Source organism: Carlito syrichta, unplaced genomic scaffold, assembly GCF_000164805.1.
Source record: "Carlito syrichta isolate Samal-C Ts95f unplaced genomic scaffold, Tarsius_syrichta-2.0.1 Scaffold59884, whole genome shotgun sequence".
Lineage (NCBI taxonomy): Eukaryota > Metazoa > Chordata > Mammalia > Primates > Tarsiidae > Carlito > Carlito syrichta.
Genome location: NW_007003980.1, coordinates 433,988 through 456,658, shown reverse-complemented (window position 1 = coordinate 456,658; position 22,671 = coordinate 433,988). Strand labels below are relative to the sequence as shown.

The 22,671-nt window shown below is 44.9% G+C and overlaps 1 protein-coding gene across 1 annotated transcript; it reads right to left on the bottom strand.

Annotated features, from left to right (window-relative positions):
- Positions 1-2,088: 2,088 nt before the first annotated feature.
- PLAC8L1 (PLAC8 like 1) lies at positions 2,089-22,671 on the bottom strand. Its single transcript, XM_008050391.1, is given in 4 exon segments — positions 2,089-2,349; positions 3,963-4,099; positions 16,230-16,366; positions 22,547-22,671. Coding segments are annotated over 4 exon segments (540 nt in total). The 3' UTR covers positions 2,089-2,208.

Here is a 22,671-nt window from a genome sequence, read left to right as displayed (position 1 = left end):
ATCCCTTTAGGGTCCCCTCCCACTGTGGCAGGTTTTCTGTCCTCTCAATAAAACCTGCATTAAAAAAAAAATACATCCACTGCTTTGAACAGTGCCTGGCCATCTTTGTGATGGTTGCCATCTCCACCTACCACCTAAGTTCTTATTTATTTAGTATTCTCCTTTAATTGACTCATTTTCTTTTTGGGGTGGGCGGTGACTTCAACTCTAATATCCATTTTCATCCAAAATTTACTTTAAAATTTTATATCCCAACTGTAAATGGAAAACTAGTATAATATGCTACAAATATAAAGTGGCCATAAAACAGTAACAGCACCTGTTTACTTAATCCTTCCCTCTTGCCAGGCACTGTGCTACGTATTTGGACTTACACTACTCACAGCCCTATAAGGTCAGGACCATCACCATCCCTCTTAGTAGACGATGAAACCGAAACAGAGAGACACTAGCCAATTTACCTATGGCTGAGTAATTAGTAAACAGAGGAGGTGCTTTGGGCTCCAGCACTCAAGCTCTCCAGTGTGTTTCTTTGCCGCCACCCTAACAAAAACATCTACAAACGGCTGCTCTATTCATTTCCTAGGGCTGCTATAATAAATGACCACACACTGAGCAGCTTAAAACAATAGAAACTTATTCTGTCACCTTTCTGGGGGCTAGAAGTCCAAAATCAAGATGTTGGCAAGAGCTGGGCATGGTAGATTACACATGTAATCCCAGCATTTTGGAGGGTTGAGGCGAGACAATCACCTGGGCCCAGGAGTTTGAGACCAGCTTGGGCAACATAGCTAGACCTCTTATCTACAAAAATAAAAAAAAAATTAGCTGGGTGTGGCGGCATGCACCTAGTGTCCCAGCTACTCAGGAGACTGAGCTGGAAGGATCGCCTGAGCCCTGGAGGTCGAGGCTTTGGTAAGTCATGATCGTGCCCCTGCAGTCCAGCCTGGGTGACAGAGTGAGACTGACTAAAAAAAGGTGGGGTTGGGGTGTAGAGAGATGTCAGCAGGGCTGTACTCCTTCCAAAACCTCTGGGGGAGGATCCTCCCTGCCTCTCCCAGCCTCTAGTAGCCCCAGGCATTTCTTGGCTTGTGGAAGCGTCACTCCAGTCTCTGCCTCTGTGCCATGGTTGTTTCCCCTCTGTGTGTTTTCTTTCTGTCTCCTCTTCTTGTAAGAACACCCATCAAATTGGATTGGGGCCCACACTAATGACCTCATCTGAACTTGATTACATATGCAAAAACCCTATTTCCAAGTAAGGTCATATTCAAGGTACTGGGGTTAAGATGTCAATAAATCTTTTGATGGAGGGGCAGGGGATGGTGGAGTTATTCCCCCCATAACAGGTGCTTGCCTGAGGCTTCAGTCTGGGACCTGTGGAGGATTTGCAGGTGTTAGACCAGACTTTCTCATTTATGCAGTCAGGTCTGGAGGGTCAGGACAAAAGAAGGACAACGGTCCAGTCCATGTTTCTGTGGCATTTCATGTCCATCCAGATGCTAACTAAAATTAACCATCTCCTGCCCCTTCGCTGACATTTGGGGAGGAAGGGCCTGGTATAAGAAAACCACATAGCTGGGCACAATGGCTCACACCTATAATCCCAACACTTTGAGAGGTGCAGACAAGAGGATTGCCTGATCCCAGGGGTTTGAGACCAGCCTGGGCAATTTGACGAGACCTCACCTCTACAATAAATCAAAAAATTAGCCAGGTGTGGTGGTGTGCGGCTGGAGTACCAGCAACTTAGAAGGCTGAAGGGGAAGGATCACTTGAGCCCAGCAGGTCGAGGCTGTGGTGGCCGTGAACATGCCACTGCACTCCAGCCTGGGCAACAGAGTGAGACCCCAACTCAAAAAAAGAAAAAGAAAAAGAAAGCCACATAACAGTTCTTCCAGCTTTCCAGACCTCCCATGAAAGGATGGCTCAGAAATCTAGAGGGGAAAATGCATACTTCCAAAATTCTGGGGGAGCAGGGTGTGGAGAGAGTACCAAACCCACCTCATGCTCTGTGTTTCATGGCTGGACTGGGGCAGCAATTGGACACATGAAGTCTTCGCCAGGGGATGTGTAAGGAAGAGCAGTGGAGACAACAGGGGGAAGTCGTTTATTTTCATATGGTTTCAGTGAAAAGGAAACCCATCTTTCTCCTAAGAGGGGCTTGAGAGGAGCCTGTGGGGGGTGAGAAGGAGAAGTTTCCTTGCTCTGTCAGGCCAAGGTGTCCTTAGTGGAAGGGACTGTGCAGATTTCGTAGACCCGGGCGGTCCTCATCTTGAGTTCTCGGGCTACCTGGCAGACGGACAAGGGCCAGCAGCAGTGCACCGCCAGCCAGTCCTCACACAGTGTGCCCTAGGGTGAGACCAGGGGCCCTGTTCAGCCACAACCACACCAGCTCCTTCCCATTCCCCCAGGACCAGGATAACACCTGCTGGCCCCCCACTCAGCACCCCCAAGGTCCACCCACACCTTCAAGTCAACACCCCGGGGCGCTGGGTCACAAGTGCAAGCAGAACAATTGCTAATTGGTACCTACAACTCACAACCCTGTCCTTAAGACTTCTGATATGGACCCTATACTTGAAACCACTGATTTCTTTTTTCTTTTTCTTTCTTTTTTTTTTTTGAGTTGAGTTCTCACTCTTTTGGCCAGGCTGGAGTGCATGGCACAATCACAGCTCACCACAGCCTCGACCTCCAAAGCTCAGGTGATCCACTTCAGCCTCCTGAGCAGCTAGGACTACAGGCACGCACCCCCATACCTGGCTAATTTTTTTTTTTATAGAAATGAGGTCTCACTATGGTTGTCCAAGCTGGTCTCGAACTTCTGGGCTCAAGCAATCCTCCCACCTTGGCCTCACAAAGTGCTGGGATTACAGGTGTGAGCTACTGCACTCAGCCTAGAAACCACTGATTTCTGTATCAACATCTTGGGTTTTTCTCCTAGGACCTGATGGTTATAATTATTTACCACTTTGGAATAGGTAATAAGTTCATATGGCCCCAAATCCCCACAGTAAGAAGGGATGGGAAGTAAGAAATAAATCCCCTCAACGGCTGGTCCAACATTCTAGTTCCTGCCTGGGAGCAACCATTGCTACCAATTTCTTGTAGACACTTCCAGATGAATCCTAAGTCTCCATAAGCCTACACATAGGTAATTTTTTCATGTAAATAGCTACATACTTCTGTGTCTTGCACTTTTTTCACTTAAAAATATATCATACAGATCACTCCATAGAATCTATGAAGAGATGCCCTTTTTTAATCATCCACATCTTCATATGTACGACCTATGTCTTACTAGCCACTCGTGTACCTCCGACACAGCTGGACTGGAAACGGGCCATCTGGCTCCTTGGAGGGTTTCCAGAAAACCCCCAAGTGAATTCTGCGTATGCCACCAGGGTATATACCTCCCAAGTGTATTCTCCAAAGTTGGTGCAATTCCACCTGTTGCCTTCTCTTAACGTAACAAGAGACAGACAGAAGTGTGCTGTTATTTTGACAGAGGCAAGGGAATGTGCATTGGTTAAGAGAGCAAAAGTAATGAAGGCTACATTCTCCTAATACTCTTCTGTAAAGCTCAGCTTAGGGAGCACAACTTGACCAAGGGCCTGGGCAAGCCCATTGACCAAAAATATGCAATATAATTTCTCCTTGGAAATATTTTTCACAGTATGGCATTTTAGTTAACTTAAAGTTCCTGATAAAGAATGAAATTTGTAAAAATTATTTTCTTTCCTTTCTCAAAGTTTCCCACCAGTTTTTTTTCTCACACCTTTAAAAAAAATTACAGATTTGGAAGGCATCCAGTAGGTTACTCTAATTTTTGTTAACTTCATGGAGCCACTGATATCTGCCAGTTTTAACCTGCAAATTGTTAGGGGCTTAGTTCCTTGAACATCAACTGGAAACAATAGACAATAGATTCAGTTTCCACGTATATCTTCCAAAACACTTACCTGTATTTTGTGTCTCTCCCTTGTGCCAACTCTCAGTGCAAAGGTGGACCCAGGTAGCAATGGCCAACAAAGACACTCTCCATAATGCCTGGCAATGGCACACTCAAGACATGTTGGACAAAATAGACCACAGAAACCTGTCAATAACCACACCAAAGAGAGTCAAGGTTCTCAGATGTTCTGGGAGCAACTTCACATCTCAGAGAGGCTTTGTAACTCCATGCCGTCAATTTAATGCTGCATTGTCTCCTTGTAATCAGGGACTGAGAATGAATAACCAGTTCTCAAACCCAGTGTATGAAAATTGCCTTCTTTTGTTAAACACTGGCAAAGCTGAACCTGATACAATTCTGTTAGCATTGACTATGGTCATTGTTTTTCTTCTTATCAAGAGAAAAGTGTTAAATAATTTTTAACAGTTGAATCATAACTGTAGCTTCTATTATCTATCTAAGTTCAATGTTTAAAATAGACACAGTATATTGAATACTTTTGAATAACAGACACCTATTTCTATAAATGTGATTGAATGTTCTTTTATGGTACACTGACTCTGCCTCCTATTCTTATCAGGACTTCTTTTTCTCAGAGCAGAAGGTTACTCTAATTTTTGTTAGTTTCATGGAGCCACTGACATGTGCCAGTTTTAATCTGCACACAATTAGGAGCTTGGTTCCTTGAATGTCAACTGGAAACAATTTGTCATTTATTAGTTCATTCGTCTTTAACTACTGATGTGCCCTACACATTCTGCATGAACCTTCTGACACAGAGGTTCTATTCTAAATATGCTTTGGGTCACAGATTCTTTTGATAATATGATGATAGCTATGAACTCATTCCACAAGGGAAAAGAAAAATACATGCACATAGACTTGCAAAATTGTGCATTCAATTTCACGGGGTTCGTGGATCCACTGAAAACTATTAACGGACCACAGGTTAATAATGAACCTTTCCTATATAGTTAAGATGTTATGTCATCTAGCATTGCAAAAGATGACAACCCTGATGAACACATGTAATTAGAAGTATGAAACAGCAAAAGCACCAAGCTAGCCATAATCTTTGAAAAATATGTTTCGTAAATATTTTATTGAGGCATAATTTAGGAAAATACACAAGTTTTAGGTGTTCAGGTGGATGAGTTTCAGCGATCATGTTCACCCAGGGAACCAAGCTTGTAGAACTCTACCCTCGTCCTGAGCTCCTTCCACCCAATTCCAGCTCCTATCAATCTCCCACTCCCCACTGCAGAGGCGACCACTGCGGGGACTTTTATTCTCATGGGTGAGTTTACATTCTCTTGGGTTCCATATACAGGAAATCGTGTTTGCTTTTGTATCTGGCTTCATTTGCTCAACATCGTGTTTTTTACTCCTCCTTGTGTCCTGTGACTCTCTGGTGTGTTTTTTTTTATTATTGAGTCATATTTCATTGTATGATTATTCCCAAAGTTGTTTACCCACTCTCCCATTGATAGATGTTTGATTATTTTATTTTTTACTATCATGAATAAGTCTGCTATGAATACTCATCTATAAGTCTTTATGTGGACATATGTTTCTATTTTACTTGAGTGGATTCCTAGAAGGGAACTGTGTAGGTCATAGGGTAGATATATGTTTGACTTTAAAAGCAATAACAGACAGTTCTCCAAAGTATTTGTGCCATGTTACACTCCCACCAGCAACATACAAGAGTTCCAACTGTTCCACATTCTCGCCAACATGTGCTATTGTCAGTCGTTTTTACTACAGCCATTCTATTGAGAGGGAAGTGGTTGTCACCACAACCTTTAGTGCACCAGACACAAAAGCTCACGTGCCATGACCTCAGCACACTGGGAGGACCTTCTCTCAGTGGCCTGACTGCCAAGCGTTCACTCCCCAGTAGAGAGCACTGCAAAGTCTCACTCCCAAATTCGGTGACAATGAGGCAGAAACTAGAAATACTGTTTTATCTTAGAACTTCCCAGGGATGCTCCAGGCTCTGGATTTCTTCAGCTTTGTACAGCGGTTGAAGTAGCACAAGTATGCAAAGGGTACAGGGACCAGGGCTAAGGGAAGAAGCAGCCTGTCTGCGAAGATCGGGATACCTGTTTCATCTATTCAGGAGTCTCGAGATAATCACAGAATCTGCTATGGTCTTCACTTGGACCAAAGCAGACTCTGAGTTCAACCTCAAGCAAAACTGGTATCTCTTACCCCACATTTAAAAAACAACCCCGGGGCCAGGGGCGTATAACATCACTAAGGGTACATGGTCCTAAACTAGGGAAAGTAAGGACCAGTTGGAGGCCCAAACTTCACCTGCATGCAGACTACCTATGTACCTAATCCTGATGAGTATCCTACATCTTTACAATAAAATAAAATTTTTTTTTAAAAAACGGGAAAAAAAGAAACCCCAGGAAATCAGTGGGCCCTACCTAGCACTGATAACTGGTGAGAATCACTGGGAGGACAGCAAATAGTCCAGCTCACTCACAGAGAGGGCAGAATGGTCACACCACATGCAACCTGGAATTAGGGGAATTTGAAATCAGTGGCATATGAAAACCAATCAGCTCTCACGTTACATGTGGATTATGAAATAGTGTGAACCCCTGCAAGTAAAAAACTTAATCAAAAATTGCATAATGGTGAAGCTGGCAAACCAAGTGAATCATAAATTGTGTTTACACAGTTGCCTCGGCTGCACCACTCTACCTAGTAAAGAGGAATGCCCACCATTCTTCACGAGTATGCTGTGAAGAAGCTGCTGTTTACCTGCACTGGAGCTCCTGCTCTGTGTTTCTAGCACTCATATGCCTCTTTCCAAAACACATGCCTTTATTTTTAGTTTTAATCTTGTCTATCATATAGCCCTGTTATCTAAGTATTCATTAGGAGGTGGTACCAGATGCTGAAGGAAACACATTTCAAATTCAATTACTGTACTTTGAAACAGAAATCAGATGTGATTTATTAAAAACACCATGAAGGACAAATTTCTATTATGTAATAGCTAACATTTCTACAGCATCCACTATGCGCCAAACTCTGCTAAAACACTCTGCACATCTTAACTCATTTAATCTTTGCAGCAATCCTATAAGTACTTGTATTAACCCCATTTTACTAATGAGGAAACTGAGTCCTAGGAGGTTGAAATAATTTGCCCAAATTTATACAATTATTAGTAAGGGGCAGAAACCAGACTGAACTCAAGTAGTCTGGCCCCTCTGAGGCACTATGTATATGTCCACATGTTCTCAGGTTTTACGTATTTACCTACTGTACCACAATGGTTGTGGATTTGTGTGCTAGCCCATATGTCCACTATCACCACCTTATATTTACTTCTATGGAACAGTCTTCAATTATGTAGCTTCTTTAGGACAGAGTCTTTGATCAAGTGTGACCTCTCTGTACTGTAGGAAATCACTGGTGGGCACATCCCAAGAAGGGATGCCCAAGAGCAGGTCCAAGAGATAGGAACCTTTTTTCTAAAGACTTTCTAGTAGAAAACTGTGCAACACATATCACAGGTCAAGGATAAGTATTCATAATATATAAAGAACTCCCTGTCTACCCTAAGGAACAGAGGTCATTATATAAAAAAGACATGTGCACACTCATGTTCATCACAGCACAATTCACAATTGCAAAGACTCATCCATGATCAATGGATGATAAAAATGTGGCAAATATACACCATGGAATACTATGCAGCCATAAAAAGAATGAAGTCTTGTCCTTTGCAGCAACATGAATAGAGCTGGAGATCATCATCCTAAGTGAACTGACTCAGAACAAAAAACCAAGCACCACATGTTCTCACTCATATGTGGGAGCTAAATGTTCACAAAGGTGGAAGTAATAGATACAAGGGACATCAATGGGGATGGGGGTTAGGGTTCAGAAACTGCCTAAGATACATTGTTCACTATTTGGGAATGGGCCACCTGAGACTCAATCCTCACCACTACACAATATGTCCATGTAACAAACATGCACGTGTACACCCTGAACCTAAAAATATATATATATATAAAGAACTCCCACAAATCAATAGATAAAAAATTAAACAAAAGAAGAATTTATGCATAGGACATGAGCAGGCAATTCACTGAAAAGAAAATATAAATTGCCAAAAATTGTTGTTCAATGTCATTAGAAATGCATATTAAGACAATAAGAAACCACTTGTTATCCATGAAAATGCCAATTTTTAAAAAGTTTTTCGCTATCACACATTGTGGGGAGACAGAGAAATCGGTACTCCATACACAGATGGAAGCAAAGTTGGCACTGACATTTTGGAAGGCAATTTTGCTGAATCTGTTAAAATTTTAAATCCTTTGGGACCCAGTAATTCCACTTCTCAGTATCTACCCTAGAGTAATGTTTACACATGCACACAGAGGTGGGTATAAGAGTAGTCACTGCAGCATTATCTGTAACTTGAAACCTAAAACAACCTAAATGTGTGTTAATAAAGTGCAAATAGACTCTTACGGTGTAAGCACACTATGGAATATGAAAGCTCAATTAGGTACCAACAGGGTTAAATCTCTAAGACACATCTTGAGTTTACAAAAAACCAAACTGCATAATGATATGTACAGCATAATACCATTTGTGCTTTGTTTAAAGAGTTACAAAGCAATTGTATATGTTGCTAATGCGTGGTATATGTAAACACAAAGAAAAAGACCTGGAAGGAAACCTTTCAAGTTTTCCTTTAAAAAGAGAGAGGGTTGGGCTAAGTGGCTCAGCCTGAATCCCAGCACTTTGGGAGGCTGAGGCGAGTGGATTGCTTGCGCCCACAGGTTCAAGACCATCCCGGGCAACTTGACGAGACCTTGTCTCTACAATAAATCAAAAATTAGCTGGGTGTGGTGGTGTGCGCCTGTAGTTCTGGCTACTTGGAAGGCTGAGGCAGAAGGATCGCCAAAGCCCAGCAGGTTGACACTGGGATGACTGTAAGCGTGCCACTGCACTCCAGCCTGGGCGACAGAGTGAGACTCCAACTCAAAAAGAGAGAGAGAGAGAGAGAGGGAGAGAGAGAGAGAGAGAGAGAGAGAGGACATGGTTTCCTTTCCTGCAATGTTTCATACCTTACAGGGTAGATATAGTCGAGTGTTATTAATAAAATAATTTTTTTAAAGGAGCTCGGGTTCAAAAGATAATTGAGCCATGAATTCAGCCTCTTCCTTACCCCTAAAGGTCTGTAAGCACTGCAGCCTAAGCAGTTCTGGCCTTTTCTCGGAGTTGGGCTTCACCCTCATGCATGGAACATGGTTCATTTTTCTTCCTTCTAACCACAGGGAGTCAAGGTAGAGAGACGACACCCATACAAAAACAGTGAAGCCCAAGAAAGCAGACTAGGAGAGGTGAGTGGGGCTGGCAGTGAAGCATGTTTCAGGTCAGTTACAAAGAAAGGCAGAACTTCCTAACAATAAGATAAGCTCATGAAAGAAATGGGGCCACTCTTACGCTGCCAGTGGGAGTGTAAATTAGAACACTTGCAAATGGAAAGTCATTTGGCAACATCTATCAGTATTTAAAATAGCACATACTATTTGACCAGCAGGTTTTCCCTTCAGCAATTATCCAACAGATATACACACATGCAAAATGACATCAGTGCAAGGTTTGAATAATATTGCATACAGCATTGGTTTAAATAGCAAAAAGTCTGGAAATGACACAAAGGTCCACCAATGGGGGTTTTGGGATAAACTTTGCTACCGTCATACAATGGAAACTTTGCAGCAATTTAAGAAATTAGTTCTAGATGTGCTGATGTGGTTCGATCACCTAGATATATTATTAAATTAAAGCAAAACAAAGATGCATAACAGTGTGTGTTTATAGTTTGAGCATTTGTGTAAATTTTTTTTTTTTTTGAGTTGGCATCTCACTCTGCTGCCCAGGCAGGAGTGCAGTGGCACGCTCATGGCCACTCCAGCATTGACCTGCTGGGCTCCGGTGATCCTTCTGCCTCAGCCTCCCAAGCAGCCAAAACTACAGGCACATGCTACCATGGCCAGCTAACTTTAGATTTGCTGTAGAGATGTGGTCTCGCCAAGTTGCCTGAGCTGGTCTCGAACCCGCGGGCTCAGGCAATCCCCTCATCTCAGCCGCCCAAAGTGCTGGGATTACAGGCTGAGCCACCCAACCCAGTCACATTTGTGTAAATTATACACACACACACACACACACACACACACACACACACACACACACGCGCAAAAACTCTGGAAGAACAGATACCAAAATATTAACTATTGTTATCTCCAAGGGCTGTGATGACTCGAATTGTGGGGTTTTTTCTTTTACAGTCTTTTGCACTTTTCTTTTTTACAATGATTACATAATAATTTTATAATTTAAAAAAATGGTCATTTCCTTATAAGTATACAGACTACATCTGAACGAGAATAGGAGTAGTTACTGAGTTGGCTCCAAAAGAAATGAGCCTTCCTCTCCAGAAGTGCACAGAAAGCTGCAGCTGTCCGGTCATTGCCAGGCAAATAGATGAGGGACCAGACTGGCTGACCCCCAATATCCCTTTTAACCGAGGCTTGACAATTCTTTCAATCAAGTGCAAGAAAGAAGAAAGTGAGAATACAGGCTAAGATTCCTTCACCTCCGTGTTATCCGGGAGACGTGTGGTGCCTCTTGTGGGCCAAGGGCTCCGCGGGGCCTCAGGCGGTAAACGGGACAGTGGTGGGCCCTGCTTTCCGGGAGCCTACAGTCTACCTGGGACAGAGTGTGGGAACACAAGCCCCAGTCTGATGTCTTTTCATGCCTCCTTCTTCTTCCAGAAAACTAAGGAAAATTCCGCCTCACGTTCTTCTACCCAGCATGGACACACATCAACCTCTTCACGGCCTGGTGCCCACAGCGCCCTCCAGGGGACATTGTCTGGGCGGCCGGCTCCTTCGCCAGTCCAGCCGGCTCCCCAGAGAGGCCAGCCTCTTCTCCACCCTCCAGGACTTCCTTTCATCACACCCTTCATGGCACTTATCACAACAGCTGTGATTTTGTTTATTGTCCATATAGTGTGTTCACTGTCCATCTCCTCTAGAAATTGCCTCTGGCTTGTTCACTAACCTGTCTGTGACCCCTGCCTTGTGCCTAGACATGGCAGGTCGAGTTACAAACCAATGCAGATGACACCTTCCACACAAGCTTCTCTGGGGCAACGTCACAGTCACCCCCAAAGCTGGCCTACCCAGGCTTCTCCTTAGGATACCTTGAACGGCCCCACGCTCACCCCAGCTTCACCTTCACGTGTGAGCTCTCCGTTGCCCCATCTTCAAAGGACACAGAGACACCCATTTGCTGATCCCAGTGCAGTGTGAATTCAGATGACAGCACAGAGGTGGGAAAAAGGAGGCACTTTAAAAATATAATTACGATAAAATGAAGAAGCAAAATGTCAAGAAGAAATGGAAATTACTGCTCTTCCTAATGTACCCTTTGCTTAATGGATGACAAATTGTAGCAATAATTCTCGGCACTTGAGGGAAGGGTGCCCCAGGATGGAAATCTGGTGGGGCATTGCCGTGGGAAGAAGCTCTCCTTTTGTTCCCAAGTCTGCCACAACTATTTGCACAGTGAGTTACTTGAAATGGAAGTTTGAGGATGAAACAATCCACAGTTAAAGTATTTTTAAACAAGGAGGGGAAGAAACCTAAGATGCACAACACTTACACTACAGCTGCATCCTTAGAACTCTGGTGCAGATAATAAGTATACAAAGTCGTGTTAAATTTTCTTCTGAGACAATTAACTCAAAGACAATATGAAGCTTCACGCCATGGAAGCTAATCCAGGGATCAACAATCAGGGTAAATCATCTACGACCATCTCCCACTCTGTACCCAGGACCTCTCCTTCATAATCCATAATCCATCCTTCATAATCCATGACCAACTGTAAAGAACCGCGTATTTTTCCACATGTCCTTCTTTTTCCCATGTCACTGGGCTTTCAAATGGACCACCAGGGAAGCCTCAGGAAACCCAGTGCAGTTGGTGCACTGATGAGGGCTTGGGGGAGGGGTGGGGGGGCAGGTAGAGGGTTGAGGTCAGAGCTGAGCCATGAAACGATGTTTGAGGTCAGGAGAATGACTGAAAAGTGGGCCAGGGTTTGACTAGCCTTTTAGGTGCTCTTGGGAATAGCTAGAAATTATTCTGCAGCATCCAATCTAAGCCTTCTGATGTACTCTTTGCTCTCAATGTGCTGAAGTGTAATAAAAATATATAATAGGCCAGGCTTGGTGGCTCAGCCTCTAATCCCAGCACTTTGGGAGGCCAAGGCGAATGGATTGCCTGAGCCCACGGGTTCGAGACCAGCCTGGGCACCTTGGCGAGACCTTATCTCTAAAAAAACAACTAGCAGGGCATGGTAGCATGTGCCTGTAGTTCTGGCTACTTGGAAAGCTGAGGTGGAAGGATCACTGGAGCCCAGCAGGTCGACACTGGGGTGGCCATGAGTGTGCCACTGCACTCCAGCCTGGGCGACACAGTGAGACTCCTATTCATATATTCATATATATATATATGTATATTAAGATTTCACTAAGTGCATGGCAATAATATTTGTTGGAATTTTCCCAGCCATGGCACCCCAACAGTATATTTAGAAAATTATTCCTCCGGCCAGGCATGATGGCTCACTCCTATAATCGCAGCACTTTGGGAGGCTGAGGTGAGAAGATTGCCTGAGCCCATGGGTTCGAGACCAGCCTGGGCAATTTGGAGAGACTTCATCTCTACAAAAAATTAAAAAATTAGCAGGGCATGGTGGCACATGCCTGTAGTTCCAGCTACTTGGAAGGCTGAGGTGGAAGGATCAACTGAGCCCAGCAGGTCAAGGCTGCGGTGGCCGTCAGTGTGCCACTACACTTCAGCCTTGGCAACAGAGTGAGACTCCGACTCAAAAAAATTATCCCTCTATTGTGAGCAACATTGTTAGGACTGCCACTCAATGTGTCCTGGCCTGGCCAAGCAGTAGGCATGTAGTCCAAGCTGACAAATAGAGCTGCTTCTGCTAAATTATCAATTCTCAGACAGTAGGACTCAAAGATAAAAACGTTTGTGAGCCGGGCTCGGTGGCTCAGCCTGTAATCCCGCGCCTTTGGGAGGCTGAGGTGAGTGAATTGCCTGAGCCCGCAGGTTCAGGTGAGTGAATTGCCTGAGCCCGCCTGGCAGCGAGACCTCATCTCTACAATAAATCAAAAAATCAGCCGGGCGTGGTAGCGCATGCCTGTAATTCCAGCTACTTGGAAGGCTGAGGTGGAAGGATCACCGGAGCCCAGCAGGTGAGGCTGTAGTGGCCGGGAGCAGCCACTGCACTCCAGTCTGGGCGACCGAGTGAGACTCCAACTCAAAAAAAAAAAAAAGTTTGTGGTTGACCAAACTGCAGTTAGTGCCTGATAGTAACATATCTTGTCCCTTCTGTGATCGGTGTTTGGGTAATTCTTTAATTCTGTGAGTTACCCCATGGTCTTCTAATGAAATTCATTGTTTACTGTGTATTTGTTTCCCAGGGCTGCCATGACAACATGCCACAAACTGGGCAGTTTAACACAACAGAAATTATTCTCTCAGAGAATTCTCAAGATTAGAAGTGCCGGCCAGGCGTGGTAACTCATGCCTATAATCTTAAAACTTTGGTGGGCCTAGATGAAAGGATCGCTTGAGCCCAGGCGTTCAAAACCAGCTGGGCAATATAGCGAGACCTTGTCTCTACAAAAAATAAAAAAATTAGCCAGATGTGGTGGCGTACGCCTGTAGTCCCAGCTACTCAAGCAGCTGAGGTGGGAGGATCCCCTGAGCCCAAGAGGTCAAGGCTGCGCAGTGAACCATGATCGTGCCACTGCACTCCAGCCTGGGTGACAGAGTGAGATCCCAACTCAAAAATAAAGAGAGGGAATTAGAAATGCAAAATCAAAGTGCTGACTGGGTTGGTTCTTTCTGGAGCCTTTTAGGGAGAATCTGCTCCCTGCCTGCCTTCTAGCTTCTGGTGGCTGCCAGCAACACTTGGTGTTCCTGACTTGTGGATATACCATGCCAGTCTCTGCCTCTGCCTTCATTTGACCTTCTCCCCTGTGTGTCTGTGTCCAAATTTCCCTCTTCTTAGGACTGATTTTATTCTACTTTAACTACATGGCAAAGACCTTATTCCCAAATAAGATCACATTCAGAGCTTCCGAGTGAACATGCATTTTAAGAGGACACTATTCAACCTAGTACAGCTTGCAAACCCAAATCCCTAACACATCCAGTTATGTTCCAAACCCAGGTTAAGAGTGGGTCCTACACATGATCTGCTTTAATCTTGACAACCACCCTTAAGGTAGGCCCCTTTATTGCCTTTATTTTAGAGGTGGAAGAATGAAGACCAGGAGGACTTGCTCAAGGTTACACGGCCAGTAGGAAGCAGAGTTAGGATTCAGGACGCAACTCTAATCTGAAGCTGTTTCTCTTTACCACTACAATATATTCCAGACTCTGCCCTAGTTAGAAGAGCACTGCCAGTCTCCCAACTCACAACCATGAGCTATGAAAGAAACGCGGTCTACTTATCAATCTGGAGCCAGATCTCCACACTTCTGCACGGCCACCCTCCCCTCCCTGCACCTTAGTACTGGGTGATAACCAAAGTCATGACAAGAATAGAGCCAGGAAGAAGTTCACGTGGGTAGCCATGACAGGGAGACTCGCCAAGCTCTGGTCCCAGGGAAGACTCTTGGCTGAAAGAGGACTTGCTCAGAGATCTCTGGTTGACCCACTGTGTGAGGCTTTAAGACAAATTCAGATCTTTCCAGAAGCCTTCAGCAGATGGAGAGAGCTATATTCTACAAAAATATGAGCCCAGAGTCTGCCGGATTTTGAACTTAAAAGACAGACCCTCACCCATACACATTCCCCTCGCCTTCCTCCAGGGGAGACTCTGAGATCCGGTTGCTCCCTAGGGCGAGAGCATCTGGTCCTGGAAGCAGATCCTGACATGTGGTGCCAGAGATGGGTCAGAATGTCCTAAGGTAAAAATAGAATCGATGTGCTTTGAACTCTAAACTCAGGGGATGTCAGGTAGCTAGAGGACTGTGTTATCTGCACCTCTTTAGAACTGAGCCAGAGTCTGAAAAGATTTCAACCAACGGAGGGAGTTTCTTTTTGTGATTGTTGTTATTGTTATACGAGTGCTACATACTCTTCATGGAAATATTTTAAAAAGAAAAGCAAAAGGGAAATAAAAATTATTCATTAGCCTGCCATCTGAAGACATCTGCTATAAATATTTGTATTTGTAACCTTTCACATATTTTTAAATGTTTCTCCCTCAAAAAAAAGGTATCCACTGTGCATAGTGTTGCAACCTGCTTCTTTAACCTAAAAATGTATCCCAAATAGCTTTTCATCTCAGCAAATATTGTTCTATAATATGATTTTTCGTGACTATATAATAATTCACTGTGTGATGCCTCTTGTTGAACATTTAGGTTATTCCAGGTTTCTGCTGCAAAATGTAACATTCCTGCTAAATCTTTGCACATGATTTATTTCCTTAGACTAAACTCCTAGAAATCTAATTATTCGGTGGAATGCTATGTAACACTCAAGGTTTTTTCTAGATGTGTTGCTAGACCATCCACCAGGAATGTTATGCCAGTTTGCACTCTTGCCAGCAGTGGATAAGAAAGCCCATTTTGTGTGCCTTTGCCAAAAATGGATTTTGCCATTTAAAAAATCTTTGGCCAAGCTCGGTGGCTCAGCCTGTAATCCCGCGCTTTGAGAGGCTGAGGTGAGTGGATTGCCTGAACCCACGGGTCCGAGACCCGCCTGGGCAACTTGGCGAGACTTTGTCTCCACAATAAATAAAAAACTAGTTGGGCATGGTAGCGCGTGCCTGTAGTCCCAGCTATCTGGAAGGCTGAGGTGGAAGGAAGCCCAGCAGGTCGAGGCTGCGGTGGCCGGAAGCGGCCACCGCACTCCAGTCTGGGCGACAGAGTGAGACTCCAACTCAAAAAATAAAAAATAAAAAAATAAAAAATCTTTGAAGGCACCACTTATTCCGTGAAAGCATTCACAATGCTGAAAAGCCAGACTTTTCCAGACAAGGAATGCATTTGAGTCACTAAATTAGTCCAGTTACTCTGAAATGATTTAATTTCTGTTCCTGTGCCTGATGCAGCCTTTCCACTCACTGGTGTCTTGGGAATGAACATGGTAAGGAGAAACTTAGAAGAGAAGGAAAGACGCACAGATTCTCCTGTCTCTGCAGATACTGAAGAGGCCGGTGCTCCAGTTCCCGCCAGTCTGGACAACTGCCACGATAGTAGTCCTGCTGGTGGCTCCCCGGACAGGCTGCTTCACCACCACCGGGACTGGCACAAGGTCCCTGGAGAGCGAAGAGTAATGGTTAACTTAGAAACAAAGATTCTTCCGACAATAACCATGAAGCTAGACAGAGTGATAAGGAGGAGATGGGTCCGGCGCTGTCCAGGGGCTCAGAACTCACAGCCAAAACTGCTGTGAGAACTCAGTCAGACCGTCTCCCCTGACTTTTTGCCTCATCTCTATTAACGGCATTATTCTTCTAAATCCTGTCACTCAAACTCGATGTCCAGTCTATTTCCTCAGGGTTTCTCAGTGCTTCATATTAGTTAAATCCACAAATCTGGAACCAAAAGACCTCAGTTCAAACCTCACATTCCACTTCCTGGAGGCCTCACCTCTCTGCCCTCTGTGGATTCAGATGAGAAACTACCTCATGAGGCTATTGTGTCTATTGAAGGACAGGTGATTCGTTTACTGCCCAAGGTCCATGTGACAAAGTGACCCCATGAAGTGGGCTCCAAGGAATGGACTGAGTGGGCAGACTAAAACCTGGACTAGGCTATTGAAGTCGTCCTGCAGTATCACTTAAATGAATAAACCAGACTTCAGAATATGTCTTGATGTTAAACTACTGTATGATCGACCTAGGGCAGCCAAAAAGTACAACATTGAGTTGATTTTCCTAAAAGGAATGGGTATTTCACTGTCAATCATTCTGAATTAGGAAATGAGGGTCCAGGCCCCGGGCTTTGAAAATGAACTGAAGAAAAAGACTTTCTCTTTCTGAACTTCAGCTGTGGGATGCCTGGAGCAAAGGGTGGGCTCAGAGCAGGCGGAAGGGCCCAGAAGGAGTCTGCATCCACACAGTGCAGTGGTCCTTCTGTCTTGGGCTTCTCTTTCGGCAAGCCTCGTGAAGAGTTTGCACCTGATTTCTGGTGTGCTGTGAAGAATTAAAGAACTAGCCTGCCTCATACTTGAGACGAAGCAAAGAAGAGATACCAGCACTTCTTCCTGCAACAGTTGTTGCAGTAATAGGCACCAAAGCTTAGCACCTGGGACACACAGCCCGGAGGCCAAAGCAGAACAGTTCTAACCATTCTGAAGGCAACGCCCTGGGAGCATCTTGGAAACAGCTAGGAAGCCCTGTACCTCTTGGTTTTTAGCGATAAAGCCAATGAGATTTCGTGGTATGATAATATGGGTTTTATTCCTCTTGTTCTTAAGATCCACATCTCTTTTTTATCCCACAAGTACTGCACATGTCCACACTGTCCCAAACATGACAGCAATTAGCTTGTTAAAAAAAATTTTCTTTCCAAGCCTTATCCTAGACCAACAGCACAGGTTACCAAGGATGAGGCACAAAAATGAGTATCATTAACAGGGTTTCCAGGTGATTCTTAAGCGGTCATCCTGATACCATTCTGAAACTTGACACCAGTGACTCTGGAGAACACTGACGTGGGGACCACAGTAGCTTCAAAGTCTCCCACTTGCCAGGTGGTGATACCTGCGTAACCGATGGGAAAAAAAATAGGAGGCAGGCCAGAAGGGAAGGGGATGTTTGGAACATATGCAGCCCCAAGTGTCAGTGAGACACGGAGGGCCGGGAATGGGGCTAGGGAGGCCTCTGTCAAAGTATGAAGGCGAGCTGTGCCTTTTCACCCATAAGGCATTACAGACAAAATCCAGGGTCTAGCAAGGTTTTCGAGGGCCTACATAAGTGTTTGAGATGCGGAAATAAGTGTTGGCACTAAAACATAAATCAATGCTCAATTAGACACAAAAATTTAACATTTTATATCCATTTTATTAATTGTCAGATTCAGGGTTCACAAATACTTTACTACACTTGAAAACAATTCATAAGTTATTTTGCTTTGCAAAATTTCCCAAGTGTGAATGGTTGCTGAGGAGAAGCCAGTCATAAATTGAATTAATTACTAGTCATCAAGCACGCTCAAAAGCAAAATTATAAAGATCCTTTTACATACAGTACAGCAAAGTTTATATATATGTGGATATACTGTATGGTGTGGGCATATTTCAATATGTCCATTATGATGTGAGTGAGGGCCCATTGCTGTGGGTGGAGCTGCAGTCCCCAAGAAGCATCTGTCAGGCCCTCACCCCTAACATGACTGTATCTGGAGACAGAGCTTTCAGGAAGTAGACATGGTTAAGTGAGACCACAGGCATGAGACCCCGACTCACTAGGACTGGTGGCTTCCTAAGAAAGAGGGAGCTCTCCCTCTCCACGTGCAGGTAGAAAAGAGGCCGCGTGCACACTGCAGACCAGTGAGAGGGTCCCCCGGGGACCTGGACCCTCCTGTGACACCTGGTCTCAGACGCCAGCGTCCAGACTGTAAGAGTAACTGCCCTCGTTTAAGCCATGCAGGCTGGGCATTCAGTGACGGCAGCCCGAGTGGATGAAGACCTCTGTGCAAATCCGAAGCTGGCCCTGAAGAGCCCACTTCCTACAGGACTCCTCTCCCCCACCGCGTGGTGCTCCCGGAGCTAGGGCCAACCCTGCAGAGCTCTCCCCCCTGTGCCCAGCAGCCCGATCGTCTCCAGAAACCTGCTGGGGATGTGGGAAATCTCAGTGAGTTGGAGCAAAAGGATTCACACGTGTCTTCCGTCACACGTGAGTCCTCCTTAAGTCTGGCTATAAGTAGGTGGCCTTCACCGCGTTTTCCTCTCCAGGGAGGCACAGCTCTCGGGCGTCAAATGATGAGACGCCAGCAGAGGGCAGCCCGTGCTCTTTCTGCATCCCCCCGCTCCACCTCTTCGCTGTCCACAGGCCAAGCCTCCGGCGCCCGACTAAGAGCTTCAGTCATCCGACATTAGTAGAGGGATTTCTCGGGGGCTGAACACACGAATTAGATTTTCCCCTGAAGTGAACCATTGACGCCTTGCAGCCCTAGAATAGCAATCTTTGCTTCCATCTCACGATGATGTGCACAACATCTTTCATGACAGCAAGGAAGCCTGTCTTCCTCGCATGTGCGCATGGAGAGAGATCTCCCCCTCTCTTTCTTCTTCTAAGGCCACCCATCCTATTTAATCAGAAATTCGCCTAAATTTCAAATAATTTCTAAATCAAATAACCAAGAGGATAGCTTTTCCTTCGTGGAGAATAAGTCGATTTTTCCTGTGTTTGCCTAATTTTGAACTCGAGGAAAAATGTATTTGGTTAGGCAGGGTGGCTCACTCCTAGCACTTTGGAACAGGGAAGCAGGAGCACTGCTTGAGCCCAGGAGTTCGAGACCAGCCTGTGCAACATAGTGCAACCTCATCTCGACAAAAAATAAATAAATTACCCAGGCATGGTTGCACACCCCTGTGGTCCCAGCTACTTGGGAGGCTGATGCAGAAGAATCGCCTGGGCCCAGGAGGTCAAGGCTGCAGTGAGCCATGATCATGCCATCGCACTTCAGCCTGGATAACAGTGAGACTCCAACTCAAAATAAAATTTAAAAATACACACACACACAAGGGGATACCCCTCCCTAAAAAAAACGGTATTATCTTTTAGAGGTTGGACTCCTTGTAGTACAAGTTTCCCCACTAGGAACCCATCAGCATCAGTGTGCCAGCTGGCATTGTTGTGAGAGGCTGCATTCAGTTTTCAGTGAATTTATCTTGGAGATTCTTCCAATGTGTTCACGCGTTTCATGATGGGAGTATGAGCGTATCTGCCCACACAGCACTGAGTGTTCAGCAGTTTTTGACCCCTGTGCCCCACCCGCCCTATTCACCTAACTTCGCCCTGAGCGACCATTTTTCCTTGGATGAAAAAAGTCCACAAAGGGAATCATTTTGCCGATGTAGAAGAGGTGAAACAAAAAAGCGGCGGAAGAACTATAAGCCATCAGTATTGGTGAGCCTTGGGAAAAGCGTCTTGATAGTGAATCACATCAAACGGAGAGTACTTTGTAGGTGACTGAAGTTTAAACATGTAAGAATAAATATACAATTTTAAATAAATTCCAGGTTTTGGGGGGGAGTCCCATCTTGTGTGTGTGTGTGTGTGTGTGTGTGTGTGTGTGTAGTATTTTCTTTTTTCTTTCCTTTTTTTTTTTTTGGAGTTGGAGTCTCACTCTGTCACCCAGACTAGAGTGCAGTGTCTGCTCCCGGCCACCGCAGCCTCGACCTGCTGGGCTCCGGTGATCCTTCCGCCTCAGCCTTCCAAATAGCTGGAACTACAGGCGTGTGCTACCACGCCCGGCTAATTTTTGATTTACTGTAGAGATGAGGTCTCGCCAAGTTGCCCAGGCGGGTCTCCAACCCGCGGTCTCAGGCAATCCACTCACCTCAGCCTCCCAAAGTGCTGGGATTACAGGTTGAGCCACGGAGCCCGGCTAGTATTTTCTTAATACCCAGAATCTTTGGTGATGTTTATATTTAAATGTTTGAATTGATATACATTGGCTAAGATATTTCAGTTCAAAATTCTTGCTTATGTCATAATTAAAATAACCTCCACAGCTACACTTCACTGAGCATCTTCTATATGCCAAGCACTCAGCAGTTCAATTAAGAACAGAAATATTATTCAGGGGCTGATATAGGTATCAGACTAGAAGTGGCTCTTGTAGATTCCTGGCCAGCTTTTCTGCATGCTCCTCCAGGGAGCCTTATGCCACCATGAACAGGAATAAGTTTACAAACAGTGGGTGAAACTGATGGCCACAAGGCTCTGCTAAATCAGAGAAGCTGTTCATTTACCATCAAACTCAACAAGTTCTTCATTTCGTAGAAAGAGCACAGATACTAGACTCAGGCACACAGAAATTCAAATGCAGCAGCCACATTAGTTGTTTGATTTTGGGAAACACAACTTGTCATAGCCCTCAGTTCTGGCCTCTTTCTCCATAAAACTGGATTTAAAATATCCTAGTCCCTCTGTTGCCATAAGTCTTAAACGAGATCATGGACCTGGCACACAGTAGTACACAGTTGATGGCAGCAGTTGTTATTATTGCAACTTAAAGATCCTTGGAAATTCTGTATACTTTTCTGAGAAATAGAGAAAGGACATCTGAGCTAGTTTTTCAGTTGTCATATGTGTTAGTCATGTGCCTTAAAAATCAGCCAGGCCAGGCTCAGTGGCTCAGCCTGTAATCCCAGCACTTTGGGAGGCCGAGGCGAATGGATTGTCCGAGCCCACGGGTTTGAGACCCACCTTGACAACTTGGCGAGACCTCATCTCTACAATAAATCAAAAATTAGCCAGGCGTGGTAACGCACACCTGTAGAAGACCGAGGCGGAAGGATCGCCAGAACCCAGCAGGGCGAGGCTGTGGTGGCCGGGAGCGTGCCACTGCACTCCAGTCTGAGTGACAGAGTGAGACACCAACTCAAAAACCAAAAAAATCAGCCAGGGTGATGGCCAGGAATGGAGGTGCACACCTATAACCCCAGCAACTTTCTACGCCAAGGCAGGAGGATTACTTGAGCCCAGGAATTCAAGACCAGCCTGGGCAACATAGTGAGATCCCCATCTCTAAGAAAAAAAAAAAAAATCAGTCAGGATGACCAACCATTCCGGTTTTCCCAGGACTAAGGATTTTCTAGGATGGGAAACATTCAGTGCTAAAACCAGGACAATCCCAGCAAACCAAGATAGTTGGTGATCCTAATCCTCAGAAGCACAATGAGACTTCAATTTGGGAGGCAGGATGGACAAGAGGCTAAGTCCTGTCAAAGTCTGATCTTCTCTTACCGAGTAATAGTATTGGAAGCTGGATGAGACACACCTTTCCCTTCTGACCTCACTCTGCTCCTCCACCTCTGGCAGCCAAGCATATGCTCACTGCAAGTGTCCACACGACAGGCACTTCAGCCTGGGGTGTATCATGTCACTTTTCCTTAATCAAATGTGGAGTACTGACAAATCATTCTGTTTTCCACTCAGGCCTCTTAACTGAAGCCAAAACCCTTGAGTTTTTATTTCAAAAAGGTGGAAATTACTAAGCTGTCACCCACAATAAAGTTTCACCTGGTCAGAGTTCAACATTTTCAGTTAAAAATAAAGAGACACCGTTTCACCCAAGCCAGTCCTTTCCTTCTCACCAGCTAAGCAAAGTTAGAAGGAACTCATCAGTTGCCCCCCATCATGACCACATGGGAGAGCAATCACTTTCTTCCCAAGCCCAGCTTCTTTTCCCTGGTCCTTATAAGAGATTGATTTGATATTCCAACTGAAGAGCAAAAGCTAGAAAAAAATTCATCCCTCTACCTCAGGCTGGAAATAAAGTGTTGTCCATCTTCAGCTGACATGGATGACAGCAGCAGTGGCAAGTGTGGGTTGAGGAAGGACACACCCTCAGGACACTTGGAGAAGTAACTTCCAAGTCAGTTCAT